The sequence below is a fragment of the Procambarus clarkii genome, chromosome 48 (assembly GCF_040958095.1).
Source record: "Procambarus clarkii isolate CNS0578487 chromosome 48, FALCON_Pclarkii_2.0, whole genome shotgun sequence".
NCBI classification, from domain to species: Eukaryota; Metazoa; Arthropoda; class Malacostraca; order Decapoda; family Cambaridae; genus Procambarus; species Procambarus clarkii.
In genome coordinates, this window is record NC_091197.1 from 17,595,637 (window position 1) to 17,615,425 (window position 19,789).

General features: G+C 42.0%; 1 protein-coding gene across 3 annotated transcripts in view; it reads right to left on the bottom strand.

Moving 5' to 3' along the window:
• Positions 1 to 560: 560 nt before the first annotated feature.
• Positions 561 to 19,789, bottom strand: part of LOC123752455 (uncharacterized) — a 524,100-nt gene continuing 504,871 nt past the window's right edge. For all 3 annotated transcript variants that reach the window (XM_069302647.1, XM_069302645.1, XM_069302646.1), the window contains exons 4-6: positions 12,730 to 12,912; positions 6,525 to 6,695; positions 561 to 3,812 (exon numbers count right to left, since the gene is read on the bottom strand). In XM_069302647.1, the coding sequence (XP_069158748.1) occupies positions 2,891 to 3,812; positions 6,525 to 6,695; positions 12,730 to 12,912 (1,276 nt within the window). In that variant the 3' untranslated portion in view covers positions 561 to 2,890. The remainder of the gene's footprint in view (positions 3,813 to 6,524; positions 6,696 to 12,729; positions 12,913 to 19,789) is intronic.

Consider the following 19,789-nt stretch of genomic DNA (forward strand, 5'->3'; position numbering starts at 1 on the left):
ATATATATATATATATATATATATATATATATATATATATATATATATATATAATGTCGTACCTAGTAGCCAGAACGCACTTCAGCCTACTATGCAAGGTTCGATTTCCCTAATAAGCCAAGTTTTCATGAATTAATATTTTTTCGACTACCTAACCTAACCTGACTTTTTCGGCTACCTAACCTAACCTATAAAGATAGGATAGGTTAGGTTAGGTAGGGTTGGTTAGGTTCGGTCGTATATCTACGTTAATTTTAACTCCAATAAAAAAAATTGACCTCGTACATAATGAAATGGGTAGCTTTATCGTTTCATAAGAAAAAAATTAGAGAAAATATATTAATTCAGGAAAACTTGGCTTATTAGGCAAATCGAACCTTGCATAGTAGGCTGAGAAGTGCGTTCTGGCTACTAGGTACGACATATATATATATATATATAAATATATATATATATATATATATATATATATATAATATATATATATATATATATATATATATATATATATATATATATATATATATATATATATATATATATATATATATAAACTCCTATGTGGCCCCTTATGTGGCCTCGCTATATATCCCTTGGCGAATGGGTTATTTTATATTGCATAACTGAACACATCGCGAGTACGTATATGTATCTTGTATGTAACCCTTAATTGGCTGTACTGTGTGTCACAATGGTGTATATACTAAGTGTATAAGCCTCCTATTGGCGGCTTCGGTATGTGTGTCTGGTGTATATTGTCTCCCTATGTATCTCTCCGTGTGTATACTCTTGCTATGTGACAGAAGCATTTCACGCTAGAGATGCTAGTCTCCAGCATCCAACCCCACTTCCGCATCACGTTGTTCTGTCATGGAAAATTCTTTGGTCATATGACAGAGGCTAAACAAATGAGTTTCTGATGAGTAGTGTAATGATTCCACTTTCTGTGGAGGTATAGTTGATGATTCCACTCTCTCTGTGGTTGTAATAGTTGATGATTCCTCTCTTTCTGTGGTGGTAATAGTTGTTGATTCCTTTAGCAAAAGTATTCACACAAACCAAAGAATCTAATTCTATGACTGGATGGTCAAAAACGGGAATTAACTTTAAGGATTTAATCTTCAGTGAAGCATCATCTTCCAGAAACGTGTAATATCCGGTAATTGACGTGTGTGTGTGTGTGTGTCTGTGTCTGTGTCTGTCTGCTCACCTATTTCAGCCTACAGGATCGAGCATTGGCTCTTGGATCCCGCCTTTCTAGCCTTTGGTTCTTTAAAGCAATGACTCCTGTCCTCGTTCTCTATCATACCAAGTTTTACAACTATGAATAGATTTTACTTCCACAATGGGCTCCTTTAGTTCATCCCATTTCCCCACTACTCTCACGCTAAAAGAAAACTTTCTAGCATCTCTGTGACTCAGATGAGTTTCCAGCTTCCATCCATGTCCCCTCGTTCTGTTGGTATTCCGTGTGAACTTTGTCAATTTGCACTGTCAATCCCCCTAAGTATTTTGTATGCTGCTATCATATCTCGTCGCTGCCTTTCTTTTCTAACGCCGTCAGGTTCAGTTCCTTCAGTCGCTCTTCATACCCCATCCCATGCAACTCCAGTACTAGCCTCGTCGCAAATTTCAGAACATTTTCCAGTTTCCCTGTGTGTTTCTTTTGGCGGGGGCTCCATGATGGGGCTGCATACTCTAAGACTGGTCTCACGCAGGCAGTGTAAAACGCTCTGAATGCCTCCTTATTTAGGTTTCTGAATGACGTTCTATCTGTTGCTAGCGTTTTAACGCTGCTGTCGTTATCCGGTTAATATGTGCCTCAGGAGTTAGATGAAGTGTTACGACCACTCCCAGGTCCCTTTCTCGAATCATCACAAGAAGATAGTTTCCCTTCGGTGTGTACTGATCCTTTAGTCTCCTGTCACCTAATACCATTTCCATAATTTTACACTTGCTCGTATTGAACTCCAGTATCCATTTTTCTGATCATCTCTGCAGCTTGTTTAATTCGTCTTTGGAGAATCCTACAATCCTCGTTTGTCACAAGTCTTCTCATTAATTTATCCGCGAACATCGGGTGTGGTGTGTGTGTGGTATGTGTGTGTGTGGTATGTGTGTGTGTGTGTGGTATGTGTGTGTGTGTGTGGTATGTGTGTGTGTGTGGTGTGTGTGTGTGTGTAAAAAACCTTACTATGCTGCCTCACCTCTTTCATCCTCGTATACATAACCTCAGCAATGAATAACCTTTGACAGTAAATCCCTCACAACTCATCAGTCAAATAGTTTTACTTCATAGTATGAGTTACTATATATGAATACTAATCTGTGTAGTTTATATATATAATAAACCAACACTTAATAAAACGACGGATTTTTCAATAAAATTATTAACTTGAAAATAATAAAGTCCTTCAAATTTTTTTCCGTTTTTTATTATCAATTAAAATTAAATAAAGGTACAGAAGGCTGTATTTTGGCCCAAAAAGCCAATGGTGTACTATGGCACTACACCCACTAGTGTATAATGGTAGTACAGCCTTCTGTTGTATTATTACAAGGAAGCAACGATAAAATACCAACAAGGAGAAACAGAGGTAGTATATTCAGTGATATCAAAGTGGAAATGAGAACAAGTTAGGTGAGAAAGAGCTCCAATGTCCCACCGTAGCACCATGGGAGGCAGACGACACACAACTGGGGAGAAGTAGTGGGGGAGAGAGAGAGAGGGGGAGGGGCTAGAAAACGACAGCTTTTGGCTCGAGAAGGCATTCTATCTTCAACAACAGACAACAACAGACAACAAGAGCAGTCGGCAAATATAAAAAAGATTACTCCTAATGTTTATCCATAATAGCTAGAGCGTGGAGGAGGAGGAGGAGGAGATAACTCAGGAGCCGTGATCGAGGTAGTCTTTATACTCCGCAGGGCTGTAGGTCGGCCCCTCGTCGTCGTCGTCGTCGTCGTAGTAGGCACTGTTCGAGTACTTCCCCTGGTAGAGAAGTCCCCCACCCTCGTACCGGTTCTTTAAGATCGACCTGAGGGGCTCCGAGGGACGCAGGGAGTCCCCCGAGGTCATATCTACCATAACATCCCCCGAGGGGCCCAGCATACTCTCTGTGGGACCCATGCCCCGACTCTGAATCGCGTCTCTCACACCCTCCGGTCCTCCCAACGCCCGACTTTGCATAGCATCTATCATAGATTCGGATTCCGCTACGGAACGACTGTGCATAGCGTCGATAACGGAATCTGAGGGGCCTCGAGTTCTTCCCTTCAGAACTTCTCTGACAGCATCGGAGTGTCCTAGCGTGGCTCCTGAGATGAGGCCCAGACTGGATTTCCTGTGGGCTAGGACGCCAGGATGCGCTACTTCCAGTAGGGGTTCCGTAGCGGCCCTGGCGCGGCGGCGAGGCAGTCCCAGCTCCCTGTCGCGGTACGGAGAGGGAGGCGAGGCGGAGCTAGGAGCGCCTGGGAACAGACTGACACCGGCGACGTCACGGGTGAGGCTGTCAGCGCGGCCCAAGCCGGCCGTGACGTCTCGGGTGAGGCTGCCGGCGCGGCTCAAGCCGGCCGTGACGTCTCGGGTGAGGCTGCCAACGCGACTCAAGCTGCCGGTGACGTCACGGTTCAGGCTACCGGTGCGAGAGAGGCTTCCAGCGATGTCCCGGTTCAAGCTGCTTGCGATGTCGCGAGCGAAACTACTGGCGATATCTCGCGTCAGACTACTGCTGACGTCATGGGACAGGCTCCCAGCGAGATCACTTAGAACTTTTCCAGAACTGTCAAGGCTGTCCGTGAAAGCTGTCAGCCTGGAGAACGAAAGGAAAGAAAGCATTAAAAGCTGAAAATGAATATGTTCCTGAGAAAACATGGAGCTGGTACGTCGCCAGCTGATATCCCTCGCTAAACTATTAATCATGTTTATATGTTATATATACATACATATATACATATATATATATATAATATATATATATATATATATATATATATATAATATATATATTATATTATATATATATATATATATATATTATATATATATATATAGTATATATATATATAGTATATATATATATTATATATATATAATCTCTTACCTATTAGCCAGAACGCACTTCTCGGCCTACTATGCAAGGCTCGATTCGCCTAATAGTCAGTGATTTTCATTATTTTCAAAAACAAATTTCCAATTGGTTTATTTGAAATATTATTATTATATTATATTAGGAACATAAATTATTGTCTTGGTTAGGTTAGGTAGGTTAGGTTAGGTTAGGTAGGTTAGGTTCGGTCATATATCTTTAGTTTTAACTCAAATTAATTTTTTTTAACTCATACATAATTATATGGATAGCTTTATCATTTCATAAGCAAAAAATGAGAAAAATATATTAATTCAGGAAAACTTGACTTAATAGGCAGATCGGTACTTGCATAGTAGGCAGAGAAGTGCGTTCTGGCTACTAGATACGACATATATATATATATATATATATATATATATATATATATATATATATATATATATATATATATATATATATATATATATATAATATATTCGTAACAAAGTTCAAATAAAGTAAATATATATGTGTACATACAAAAGAATGGGGGTGGTAGGAGAAGATAATATTAGTGTTCAGTGAGAAACCACAAGGTCTCCTCTGAATACTTTTTATTTTCTTCTCCGAGGCTATGGGTCCCCACATTGGCACCAGAGGTGGTACCCTCACAAACCACCCACCACTGGTGGTGGTGGTCCACCAGCAGGTGCCTGGATGGTCCACCAGCAGGCCCCTGGATGGTCCACCAGCAGGCGCCTGGATGGTCCACCAGCAGGCGCCTGGATGGTCCACCAGCAGGCCCCTGGATGGTCCACCAGCAGGCGCCTGGATGGTCCACCAGCAGGTGCCAGGATGGTCCACCAGCAGGTGCCAGGATGGTCCACCAGCAGGTGCCTGGATGGTCCACCAGCAGGCGACTGGATGGTCCACCAGCAGGCGACTGGATGGTCCACCAGCAGGCGCCTGGACGGTCCACCAGCAGGCGCCTGGACGGTCCACCAGCAGGCGCCTGGACGGTCCACCAGCAGGCGCCTGGACGGTCCACCAGCAGGCGCCTGGACGGTCCACCAGCAGGCGCCTGGACGGTCCACCAGCAGGCGCCTGGACGGTCCACCAGCAGGCGCCTGGACGGTCCACCAGCAGGCGCCTGGACGGTCCACCAGCAGGCGCCTGGACGGTCCACCAGCAGGCGCCTGGACGGTCCACCAGCAGGCGCCTGGACGGTCCACCAGCAGGCGCCTGGACGGTCCACCAGCAGGCGCCTGGACGGTCCACCAGCAGGCGCCTGGACGGTCCACCAGCAGGCGCCTGGATGGTCCACCAGCAGGCGCCTGGACGGTCCACCAGCAGGCGCCTGGACGGTCCACCAGCAGGCGCCTGGACGGTCCACTAGCAGGCGCCTGGACGGTCCACCAGTAGGCGCCTGGACGGTCCACCAGCAGGCGCCTGGACGGTCCACCAGCAGGCGCCTGGATGGTCCACCAGCAGGCGCCTGGACGGTCCACCAGCAGGCGCCTGGACGGTCCACCAGCAGGCGCCTGGATTGTCCACCAGCAGGCGCCTGGATGGTCCACCAGCAGGCGCCTGGACGGTCCACCAGCAGGCGCCTGGACGGTCCACCAGCAGGCGCCTGGATGGTCCACCAGCAGGCGCCTGGACGGTCCACCAGCAGGCGCCTGGATGGTCCACCAGCAGGCGCCTGTATGGTGTTATTTAAACTACAATTCAAGTGTTGGTTAAATACCTATACCTAGTATGGACATTCTTAAAGTATAATTAGTTTCTTAGACCAATAATGTATAATGCAATGCAGATATGGCAATGTATAATACAATAAATTACAATGCTGGCTTAGCATGAGGAGTATTTTCCTTCAGACTACAATATCGACATTTCTCAAAAGGCAGATTTCCTAAATTTGTTGGGGGACTATTGCATTTATATGCTTTATTATTTGTATTTCTTATTTTGCAAGTTCTAATTCATATATATATATCTAATTTATATACATTTGAATAAATGTTCAGTTAAACACTCCTCATAATTCTTTTAAACAATCTGTAAATTATTCTGAACTTTCTTTCAATTCCCGTAAAGTCAAGGTAACATTTAGTAAACATTATACTTACGAGATAAACATTCTTGAAATTATCGAAAATAACATTAAAATGAGATTGTTAAGAACTGCGTTGCCTCTTGCCTGTCAGTCTACTCGCTTTCTCAAACATTTAAAGTTTGAAACCAAAAAATATTAAATAACTAATAATAACTCAGGCTAATTAACGAAAATTAAATATAAATTTTACGTTAACTAAAAAAACAAAAAATCCGTATTAATTCAGAATAAAACAAAAATAATCCAAAACCGGAAAAAACAAAACATTTAAAACATAATTTTTATGATCGAAGGAATTTTTTCCTCTATGTTTTTGGTCATAGATTTATGCGTACCTGGAAGATGATCCTCCCCTGTGGACGGGGTCCCGGGACTCCTTCATCCTGTAGAGCCGCTTCTGTAAGTTACGGTACTCCTTCAGGTAGTTCTCCAGCTGCGCGGCGTGGTACTGGTACCGGTAGCAGCTGGACAAGTCGCCGGTACCTTCCAGAGAGCGATACACCCCTCTGGGACACCGAACGGAGGTGGTTAGTGATCTGTGTGTGTGTGTGTGTGTGTGTGTGTGTGTGTGTGTGTGTGTGGGGGTGTGTGTGTGTGGGGGTGTGTGTGTGGGGGGGGGGTGTGTGTGGGGGTGTGTGTGTGTGGGTGGGTGGGTGGGTGGGTCAGAGAGAAGGGGTCTGAGTTATGTATTGTTGTTGGGTAATAAGGACATTATATATAAAATTTCCAAGTATTCATGGCTTCTTAAGGATTCTTAAATATACTCGAATTTGTGCATGCGTCCGTCTGTCCGTTATTGTGCTCTGTCAGCGGGTAGCCGTGCGTTAGTCTGCGGCCTTGAGTATGTCTACGGCGGTGACTGTCTGCGGCCGCTTACGTCTAGACTGCTAAATGTCTGTCTGTCTGTCTGTCTGTCTGTCTGTCTGTCTGTCTGTCTGTCTGTCTGTCTGTCTGTCTGTAGCCCCTCTAATTTAACTTCGTTTGGGTGTCTGTGAAATGACCTTCAACAACACGTATTTCTGAACCATGCACAAAGGTCAAAGGTCTATTTCCTGCCTCTTCTCCCCTCCCCCCAACTCCACCCCTACCCCCTGCACCCTCCTGTCCACTACATGAGACAGTGTGGTGGGAGGCTTGGCTGTGTTTGGTGAGATAGGCATGATGGGATGCTCTGTTCGAGCCCCTGTCGCTGTGTTAGATGCCTGGAGAAGTTCCCGTCCCTCTTTTTTGGACGGCAGATTATGTTCCCGTCTTTCTTTCATTTGTTACTGTCCTTCGTTCCTGTCTTCTTTTTGAATAATCTTTTTATATCGGCAGATAGTAACTATCATCTGGGAGGGGGGGGGGGGGAATTGGCCGCTCTAACAACCCGGATGGCTGTTTAGTGTGTGGTAAAGCTGATTTGCTGAATAAAGGTGAAGGAAATTCTTCTGGCCAAGGGATATTAGACAGACTAAATGTGCTCATTCCTCTGTGTTGAGCTTTCCTGTCGAGGTGTCTCGCTAAAATTCTAAATGTGGAATGCTGAATATTGGTCTACATGGCGTCAATAATATTATTATGTATCACCAAAATTCATCGATGAATTTGATGAATTTAGTGACCTGGTGTGACCATTTAGGGAACAACTTGGGTGTTTAAGTAATCCACTCCTACATTACATCCCTCACCTCTGCCTTCTAAGTTTCAAGTCAAGATGGTTACAGTGATAGATACTATCTATTATATCTAGAATATAATAGATACTATCTATTATATCTTGAATATAATATGGCGTCCGTCACCCGAGTAACGTCGGATGTACCCCCAATCCCTTGTCCTAGTCGCCTACCTACCTTGTGTAGCTTCCGGGGATCAACGGCCCCACGGCCCGGTCTCTGACCAGGCTTCCCGGTTGGCTGTTGGACGCGGCTGCTCGCAGCCTGACTTATGAATCACACCCTGGTTGATCAGGTTCACAGCCTGGTTGATCAGGTTCACAGCCTTGTTGATCAGGTTCACAGCCTGGTTGATCAGGTTCACAGCCTGGTTGATTAGGGTCTTCCTTTACGTAAAGATCGACATAGAGAAGCTTACATAGAGGTCTCTGAATAATTCTTCACCCACGTTCTTAGAAACTATTCACAAGTTTTATTCATATTGGCATTTCCCTCAAGTGATAGGCCATTTCTATGTTGGTCTCCATGTGTGCTTGCAGACACGAGTGCGTTTATGTGTGTGCAGACATGCGCTTGCGTTTCTTCGGACATGCGTCAGTACATACGACTGTGTGTGTTTTGCTGGTTTGTCTGCTGGTGTATTTGACAAGTCTGCTTCTTTTTGGTTGTGCGTGCGTCTGCCGTCCTGCATCTATTTGCTGCCGCTTTTTTATTTTTTTGCGTGCGCGCGATCGTGCGTCAACGGAAACTCTCGAAAGACGGGAACATCTGTGTGTGTCTGGGCGGGTTTGTGTCTGTGTCCGTGTCTGACTCCAGGAAGTCTGTAGCTATATACAGCTGTTCACTGCTGATGGTGTTTAGGTTCATACGTATGCCTGTGTTAGGTTGTACATGTGTGTACATTTGTCAGCCTGAGTATGTCTGTCTGTCTTAATGTCTCTGCGTGTCTGTCTGTCTACCTTCAAGGGTTCGTTAGTGAGTGTGGTGCAGCCATGCATTTCCGTGTTTGCATTAGTTTGCTTCGGTCCGGTTGCTGCTATGCGTTATCAAAATGTTCTTACCTAAAAATGTCTGCAGGGGAAAGGATCCAGTTCCTGGGCCCCGCCTGTTTAGCTTTGAGTCGTCTGGTGGAGTGACGTCCGACTTTCTTGATGTTTTGGATCTATTGATTCACTAATGAAACTTTTGCTAGAGCTAGACTCGACTATCTCCTCATCTAACTTATTCTATTTGTTCACTACCCAAAGGTTAATTTTTTTGTTTCTTTGTTAACATTCGTCTCAGTAGCTCATCTAATTATAATTTCCATTCTGCCAAATTGTTCTGTTGTTACTCAAAATAATCGGTTAATTTTTTGTCTACATCGTCTGTGTTCTTAGATATTTCTTATGTCTCGGTCATGTCTCATCTGCCCTTCCTTTTTGTATCCTTGGTGAGGTTCAGTTCAGTGTCTGCACACGTACCCCAAGTGTGGTCATTTTTGTACCGAGTCAATTTTTTTATTTTTAGAGAGATCTCGATTTCCAAAACCTTCGATTACTCTATTTCAAAAGAGATTGTTTTTCTAACTTATAAATTATAGAATCTCTTGGGTGAGAATGTCGACGGCTCTCTGCCACTCAGAAAGTTGCAGCTCACTACACTGTTTCTTCTTCACTCAATGTAAAGCTCCAAATGATTTATAAAGAAGTTTCTCGCATTCTTTGCATGACTGTTCATTCTCTATTTCGCCATGTTTCCATTCCGTGGTCCTCTCTCTCACACACACACACACACACACACACACACACACACACACACACACACACACACACACACACACACACACACACACACACACACACACACACACACACACAGGAAGCATCCCGTAGCAGCTGTCCACGTACCTATTTACTGATAGGTGACCAGGTGCATCAGAGTAAAAGAAACTCTGCCAATTTGTTTCCGCATCCGCCGGTGATCGAACCCGGACCTTTAGGACTACGAATCCTGAGCGCTTTGCATTGTGTGTGTGTCTGTGTGTGTTTCAACATTTTGTTATGTATTATCTCCACTTCCCCTATTGCTTCCAATAATCTCTTATTCCCAATCTCTTCATTCTTCCTTTCTTATATATATATATATATATATATATATATATATATATATATATATATATATATATATATATATATATATATATATATATATAATATATATATAATATATATATATATATAATATATATATATATATAATATATATATATATATAATATATATATATATATATATATATATAATATATATATATATATATATATATATATATATATATATATATATATATATATATATATATATATATATATATATATATATATAATATCCATCCACTCTACTTATTTTCCCTTAGTCCCTATTAACACTCTCTCCCTCATCTCTCTCTCTCCATGTCATCTTATATTCTCCCTACTTCTCACTTTGTCTTGTTTATCTTCTCTCCTTATTGATTATTTCATCGAATCTTCTCTCCTGCCTTCTGCCTTATTTCCTTCCTCTGTCTCTCATATCTGTTTATCCCATTCTCTTGCAATTCTTTCCATTATTTATCTCTTTCTCTGTGTGCCATTCTCTTCCCCTTTCTCTCCCTCTTTTTCAAATTCTCTTACCTTCTTTTTCCTCTCCTTTATTTAAATATTTCTCCTCATCCATCTGTTCTCACTAATATAAATTATGGTTATCCTAAATGAATCCATCAAGTAGAACTATATCGCCCTTCATCAACTCGTAGGATGCCTGGGCCTTGAAACTGTCCAGTTTAACTAACTTATTGTTTGTAATTATTTGACTTGTTATATATAATATTCAGTGTTAAGATAGGTCAAAACTGGAGCCATATGTGTGCCAGAGCCTTTACATACTCTGTGGGACTTTGTGTTTAGTTAACGTAATGTTTTAAATGCCATTCTTAGCAGAAGGAATATATGAGCTATCTTCTACGTCTCTCTTCTGTCTCCTCTATCAGTGGTGTTTTGGTCTAATTCTAGTGACTTGGTAGGAGTGGTGTGAAGCGATCATCTATATGGTGCTATTTGAAAGTTAACATTGTTCCTTCTGTGTCAGTTTATTCAATAAGACCAGCAATAGAAACTGTTATATATGCGTTTAAATAGGTGCTTAATTTATTTAATATTAGGTTAAAGTCAATGTGATGCGGGAGTTGTCTGTTGGCCAGAATTTTCATCTTCAATAGAGTCCATTTCTGGAACATCGTCTTGCAGAGAGGAAACTGTCTAGACGCGAAAGCACTTAAGAATAATTGCTGATGTTCTTGTGATAAGCTCAGCTGGAGCAACGTGGCAATGTTACTAAAAGCCTTATTTAGTAGCGGTAGTTGTAGCCGTCTTCTAAGTTCAGAGTAGTAGCCTGAGGGCCTCTTCATCCGGTGATGAAGACTACTGTAAAACCTGCTTAATTAAATAGCTATCTTGTAGAGCCTTCTCAGACAACACTGACAGGGGGCCCAAGAAGGTATCATACTGGTGAATCATCTTGCGTTGACACTTTCTAAGAAGCATCTTAGTGCTGCAAGTCTGTGTGTCTGCCACCTTTGTTCGGTTCAACTCAATGTTCCTCATGGTTATTGATGAATTAAACCGTTGTTCTTCATAGTTGACTGTTTTTTTCTTCTCGTCGTTATTCTCATTTCAGCTATGTATGCTCTCTACTTCTCAAGAGTGTTTTCTCAGCAGCAAATAGAATCTTCCATTGTCTATCCCAGTCATGGTTGCAAGGGTAATTAATGACCTTAGAAGGGGGTCGGCATTTCTCTTCTTGTATATGTAAAAGTTTGAGTTCAATCATCAATAGAAGCTTGATCATCATTGATGAATTGCATCAGCTTGCAAACTTTGACTTTTCTGGGCACGGGGCGCCCACATTACCCAGTAGAACGAGGGTACCACATGAGAGCAATTCAGTCTCACCTTCGTTAAAACCCAACTTGAGGGGTCTGAGCAGGAAGGTGGTGGCATTTTAACTATATAAAAATGGTGTTTGAAGCTTTGTCAGTCGTATTCAATGCCATCTCAAGCCTGGATGTCCAGGGCAGGGACACAGCTGAAAGATTTATCTAACACTATGATATATTGGAGGGCTTTAAGAAGAGATCAGAAGCAGAAAGACTATTTGTACAACCTTAATGGCTGTTACAAAGAAGCAGATTATGGTACTAAAGTGCTATATAATTGTTTTATTATTTTTGGCTTGAGTCTGCAATCGCTCTCCACTGAACAACTTCAAAATTTTGTGTGGAGGCTTATCAAGGTTGCAGCGCCAACTGGTCTCATATGACCCCATCACCTTTTTGAGGGTCAGTTGATTGAGGCGGCGAGGAACTTCGTCTTGGTGTACTTTCCTCGCTCTCATGACCTTGGCAATGGAAGGAGGCTGTGGCACGTGTCTTTCAGCAAACAGTGCCTCCATTTCGGCAGCAAAATGATGTGACATTTGATAATACTACTCTGAATCTCTCACGGTCAGTATCTTACTCAGTATTTCACTTTGTCTCTTAACTCTCTTGTCTTTTATAACACTATCTCACTACCTTCCTTTAATACATTGCCCCATTCATTCCTACTCCCATCACCCAATCTGCCATTCTCTCTTTCAGGTTTCTCCTCGTCTCAATTCCCTACCAACATTATTCCGCGCATTGTGTCGTCCATTATTTCTCATTTATACTCTCGTCCATTTATTTTCATATCCCAATCATTATCTCTTGTATTCACACCCATCCCTATAATAGATTATTCCTCCTAATCCTTCTCTCTCCCATTAAATGTCAGTCATTTTCCCATTCATTCTCCCATACATAATACCCTCCCACCCTCTCCCACCTATTGGCGGCCATGAGCCTCCTGAGCCTGCGGGCGTCGTGGACGTGGGCGAGACGATTGTCTGGGTCTAGCATGGGCGTGGAGGGCAGGGAAGGGTACCTGGTAGACGCATGCCTTCCCCTGGGGTAGCAGAAGGCGTGTGAGGCCGCCTCGCTCATCGCCAGGTTGAGGGCGCTGTAACATCTGTGGGAGGCAGTTAACAGGTCAGTTATGTGCATGGGTGATTGAGCGCGTATAACTGCAGACGGCATTATAATTTGGCGTTGGTGCCATGGTCGTGGTTATAGAGGGTGACGGGTTATGAGGGGTGGTTAGCTTGTAAGGGAGGTGAATTAAAGGGGGCTGTGAGTGGAGTTGATGAGTATATGGTGCTCGAGTACAAGGTGATTGTGAGTGAAGGGTGAATGAAAGCACAAGAAAACCTGCACACAAGGACAGGTCTAATATGAATGTAGGTTAAACGTAAGTTCATATTCACCTGACAGGAGAGTACTAGTGGCAGACAAGTGTAAGTACACACGAAATGGGCGTACATGAAGCATGTAAGCACATGTACACAAGCTAGACGTGTGTACAGGGGACACGTGACCAGATCAGGATAAAATATTGTTGCAAGACTGAAAAGCCCTCGCCAAGGCTCTTAATATTTAGACCTATTTATATTTATAGCATCTAATTATATAACTAGCACCTATTTATATAACAAGAGGAAACTCCCCCTACTGATATCGCAAATGCCACTAAGAATGAACATTGGTTAAGTAACTTGCATAAAATATGATATTGCGTCAAGAAGGAACTGACCTTCAACAAGGAGGGCGAACATTGTATAATTACAGCTCGCAATAGAGAAGTAAACCTTCAATACTCATGAACAAATCCACAAGGGCCGTGACGAGGATTCGAACCTGCGTCCGGGAGCATCCCAGACACTGCCTTAATCGACTGAGCGATTAAGAACACGGTAATCGAACACGGTAAAAGTGTGTAAAGTTCAATCCTCATCGTTACTGTGAAGCAGTGAGCTGGTGGTTCAAGATCTGAACCTTGAACCAATGTCGGGAAGTACGGCCTGGATTCTTGAAGACTTTTGGGACGTTTGTAGAGCAGAAGATGTCCTTGAATCGGTTTTGGAATCTCTTTGGAGATAATTTCCGTGTACCTATTGCTCTCGAGGACACTTGAGAGCCAACATCGGGAAGATTTGGTAATCGAGGAGTTGCTGGAATTTTATATTATTCGTGACAACAGTGAGACCTGGGAAGGGATTTATCAAGCACACTCATGTCCACTTGCGAAATCTGTACATCTTTCCTCAATCGTAGCGGCTAATAGTTTGCATTTTTAATATAGATTGAGATTCGAAGCCGAGAGCCAGCGGAAACAGCGTTTTCATGCCCCTAAACTATTTAATAAATAGTCTGTAACGATGTAGAGGCTTCGTAAGTAGACACCGAATCGTAGGTAAATGCTAACCCAGGTACGTGTACAGGACACACTAGGCCTTGAAGGTGAAGAAGTGAATTTGTGAGAGGTTTCAGTTAACTGAAAACCACCTGCACATTTTAATTAACGAAGTATTCGTTAGTATATATTAGTATGAATATATTAGCACAGGTGAACACGAAAGAGCACAGGTAAACTGTACGGGTGAACACGGATGTATACTATGAGTGAACATACGAGAGCAATATTGAGCGCCAAAGATGAACACTTTGGGTGAACACAGATACCAGAAATGGACAAGAGGTACGAGACGGATCATGATGACAGGTGCAAGGAACAGCTGAACAGGAGGTGACAGACGACTGTAACGCAGTTATAAACATTTGTAATAGCTGTGTATATATAAATGTGAGCATATAAATAGGTGTGTGAAACCTGTAAAGGTGAATATGTACAAGACACGTGAATACAAATTGAGAACAAAACTTGTTCCAATCGGAAATCACCAAATCTCATGATTGTAGATTATTATTTCGAACGTTCAGAACCAATCTCTTCTGTAAGAGCTGAGGTAAAACAGTGGGAAACTTTCAGCTGAAATTTGTTAAATTTATATAATACATTAACAATTAAATGCTCATTTCTTACGAATAGCCAAAGTCTATACTAATCACGCACTCCAGTAATTAGCAACCAACCAACATAAATTGTAATCCTGCTATGAATCGGGGAATATCACCATCATAAATCAACATTCAAAATTGTCTGTTTTGCAATTAGTTCATTGAAGCCTGACTAACAAAGTGAGAGAGCTTCATAATGTTCAGATAATTTGTCCCTGATTTGTGGGATTGACGAAACAGACGTTGAACATTTATTTTAGTTTCTGCCATAAAATGTATTCTTGCTTTACTTGTTTCGGATTGAAACTGTGTTGAATAAAATTACACACGAACACGCATATAAAACACGTGTGCACGCATGTACGTGTACTCACCTATTTGTACTCGCCTATTTGTGCTTGCGGGGGTTGAGCTTTGGCTCTTTGGTCCCGCCTCTCAACTGTCAATCAACTGGTGTACAGATTCCTGAGCCTACTGGGCTCTATCATATCTACATTTTTGTGTGTGCACACACGCACGCACGCGCACACGCACGCGCACACGCACGCACACACGCACGCACGCACACACACACACACACACACACACACACACACACACACACACACACACACACACACACACACACACACACACACACACACACACACACCAAAGGTATGCCACTAGACTAGTCCCAGAACTAAGAGGCATGAGTTACGAGGAAAGGCTGCGGGAAATGCACCTTACGACACTGGAAGACATAAGAGTAAGGGGAGACATGATCACAACCTACAAAATCCTCAGGGGAATCAACCGGGTAAACAAGGATAAACTAATCAACACTGGTGGTACGCGAACAAGGGGACACAGAGACTGAGTACCCACATGAGCCACAGGGACGTTAGAAGGAACTTTTTCAGTGTCAGAGTAGTTAACGGATGGAATGCATTAGGCAGCGATGTGGTGGAGGCTGACTCCATACACAGTTTCAAATGTAGATACGATAGAGCCCAATAGGCTCAGGAATCTGTACACCAGTTGATTGACAGTTGAGAGGCGGGACCAAAGAGCCATAGCTCAACCCCCGCAAACACAAATAGGTGAGTACAAATAGGTGAGTACACACACACACACACACACACACACACACACACACACACACACACACACACACAATCATCAGCAGCAGCATATGCTAGACTGGCCAACATAAGAACTGCCTTCAGAAACTTGTGTAAGGAATCTTTCAGAACCCTGTATACCACTTATGTAAGACCAATCCTGGAGTATGCAGCTCCAGCCTGGAGTCCATACTTAAACACAAGACAAAGTTAGAGAAGATTCAGCGGTATGCCACCAGGCTCGTCCCGGAACTGAGAGGATTGAGCTACGAGGAAAGGCTAAAGGAGCTGAACCTCACATCCCTGGAAAACAGAAGAGTAAGGGGAGACATGATAACCACCTACAAAATTCTCAGGGGAATTGACAGGGTGGACAAAGACAAACTCTTCAGCACGGGTGGGACACGAACAAGGGGACACAGGTGGAAACTTAGTTCCCAGATGAGTCGCAGAGATGTTAGAAAGAATTTTTTCAGTGTCAGAGTAGTTAATAAATGGAATGCACTAGGCAGTGATGTGGTGGAGGCTGACTCCATACAGTTTCAAATGTAGATATGATAGAGCCCAGTAGGCTCAGGAATCTGTACACCAGTTGATTGACAGTTGAGAGGCGGGACCAAAGAGCCAAATCTCAACCTCCGCATGCACAATTAGGTGAGTACAATTAGGCGAGTACACACACACACACACACACACACACACACACACACACACACACACACACACACACACACACACACACACGCGCGCGCGCGCACGCACACGCATTAAGAGAAGCAGCAGAACATTGAACGGTGAGATGCGCATTAGAAGAGCAACAGAGAAATAACACGAACAACATCGTCACCAAATCTAAGGACCAACCCAGATTACTACTCATCATAATAATATGGCAAACCATATGTACGGTCAGGTATTAAGACGCATCACTGACAGGACGTACATTAATACTGAGAGGAAAAAAAATTTCCCAAAAGGTCCTTTAAGGTAATTAAGACCAGCAAATTTGAGAGAGAGAGAGAGAGAGAGAGAGAGCATCACCTACAGTGAAAGAGAAATGAGAACCAGCGCTATGTACTTGGTGAGAGACAAAGGCAATGTTACCAGACTGGATCTCGGTTTGTATTATGAACGAATGAATGAACTGGTGAGTGGACACTACATGCAAAGGTTCGCATCCCGTTGCTGAATACATCTAGTGTCGAACACCGGTTACAAATGTAAACATCATTCCATTATTCAAGGAAAAATGTAGCTGAATTGAGCCACTTAATTACACAAAACCACAAACACAGGGCTCGTGTATGCGGGTTAACGACAGACAAGTCCTGTCTGGCAAACGTATTAAATGATCTTGACGTTTGAATAACCGACATCATACAAGCAGTGAGATTGAGTGGAATGCTTAGTGTATCACGTAACTAAGAGGAAGGGGAGAAACAGAAGGAAAGAGAACAATTTGCAAATAGGGAATAAGATTGATCATTTGTGGAGCTGTATAAAAGATCCTTAGCTCATTTTATTTTCCAAAAATCTAATTTAATAACAAAATGACATAGTGGCAGAACTAGACTTCATTAAGCCACTGTGCACTGTTGATACAAAGTTAATAGAAATCACGATGATCGAAGACTGCTATTGGAGACTTAAGAAAGTCTCATTTTACTTGCTGATCTAAGAAATGGTTACTAGCAGCAGGACTTTGCGATCGAACCAGCGTCCTGGGCCTGGGCCTCCTCGTTGATATATAACGTTACTGTGATCTTATTGTCTATGGAGTTTTATTGTCTAAGTTTCACTTCATTTATGAGGAGAAGAACATGGTTAAAAAGAGACCGAAAGAAACCAACATAGTGTTATAGAGCAACATATTTGTGGCAGGGAAAGAGGAGTACAGTAGACATTGAATGTTGCCTCCAGCAGTTAGTGTATTGTGCAAGTCATACTCATCTTGTGAGCGGTAGTTTGTTGTGCCCCTTCACACTATCCTGTGAGTTATAATATGTAGTGCACCATTCAGTATACTCACGCTGTGAGCGATAGGACTAAAGGACTACAGAGGACACAAAATTCTATGAGAGAATACATATGACCGAGTCTATCACCAGAGGAACACCTAAAATTCAGTCACAGAAACATAAACTCTTGATTTTATAACATCACGACAAGTATTAGGAACCAAGAAAAGTATGCTTGTAAAACATTGCAACGTATGCCAGACCAGTGTCAGCTCATACAGCGCTAGCATATACCGGCCTCCTCAAACACAATGAAACAGATCAAGTATAGAGGTTTCTTACAAGATTCATCATATAATTGTGTAGACTGAGAGGGACAGACAGAGGAGATTAAACAAAAATGGTGTTTGGCGAAAGAAGAAATAGAAGACACATGATTCCGACACTGAAAATACCTCAAGAGGTATCAATTTAATAGAGAGAAAGTTCAAATTGAATAGCAAAGCCTCGAGAGGACATGTATGGAAGCTAGACACGCAGATTATCAACAGCTGTATAATTGAAGCCTTCTTTCTTGGTTTAGTGAGCGGATAATACACAGTTGGAACAAGTTGAAAGGGAATTTATCGATTCTACTAATTCCTTCACCTATTTTTTTTTTATGGAAGATATGACAAGAAGCAAAGAAAACAACGATTGCTGACAAGAGGCGGCGAAATATTTTAAAGGTTTGAGGATTCAAGTGGTAACTTCATAAAACAGTGGAGGCGTCTCCAAAGTTATCAAATATTCCTTTCCGTTGGACAGGAACTTTAAGACAGTCACAACATTTCAACAACGGTTCGCAGCGCCGTCATGGAAGTCGGATAAAGACTGATTAAATAAATAAATAAAATTATTCGCCGCGTGACTAGATACATGTTGATGTCTCGTGTTTTTAGCTAGTAACACAACATGTGCAATTGACATGATGTAGTTTTTTGTTTATATAAATCATTTGCCTCCTTTCCATATGAGGCAGTTTTAATAGAGAGAACTTTATTTAAAGGCCAATGTTCATAATGATCAAGACGCCCAATTGACCCCAGGCGTGTACACAGCCTCGTGTGTCTAACGATCCTATGGACACCCTTTTAACCAACAACATTCAATAACAGACCGGTAGAACAGAAAATTCGTAAATATACTGCACAAGAAATGCCCGGCTGCTTAGGGTATATTGGTAAATTGACCGAATTATACCTAACATTTTCTGATTCCTTAATGTTAACATATATTGATACAACACTTTTTATAATCATGATATAAAAGATGCAAAAATGTACACCCAAATTAGCTTTGAAACCTTGTAACCATACCTGACCTTATCGTAACAAATTCAAGTAAACAAAATTAGTTTACTAGAAGCTAATGTTGATAAGGTTAGGTTAGTGCTATTTTAAAAATATTTATCAGGTATAAAACAGGCTTATTTTGCGAGCTGCAGACTGGTTTTCGGGGAGTTGGAACGAAAAATTAATCTAAGTTCCGAGACTTTGCAAAAAACTTTTCTATAAAGATTGGCTTTGTTGACATATAGGGTATTAAAAGCACAATATATATATATACATATATATTTGTGTGTGTGTGCATATATATATATATATATATATATATATATATATATATATATATAATATGTATATGTATATGTATATATATATATATATATATATATATATATATATATATATATATATATATGTATATATATATATATATGTATATAATATATATATATGTCGTACCTAGTAGCCAGAACGCACTTCTCAGCCTACAATGCAAGGCCCGATTTGCCTAATAAGCCAAGTTTCCATGAATTAATTGTTCTACGACTACCTAACCTAACTTTTTCGGCTACCTTACCTAACCTAACCTATAAAGATAGGTT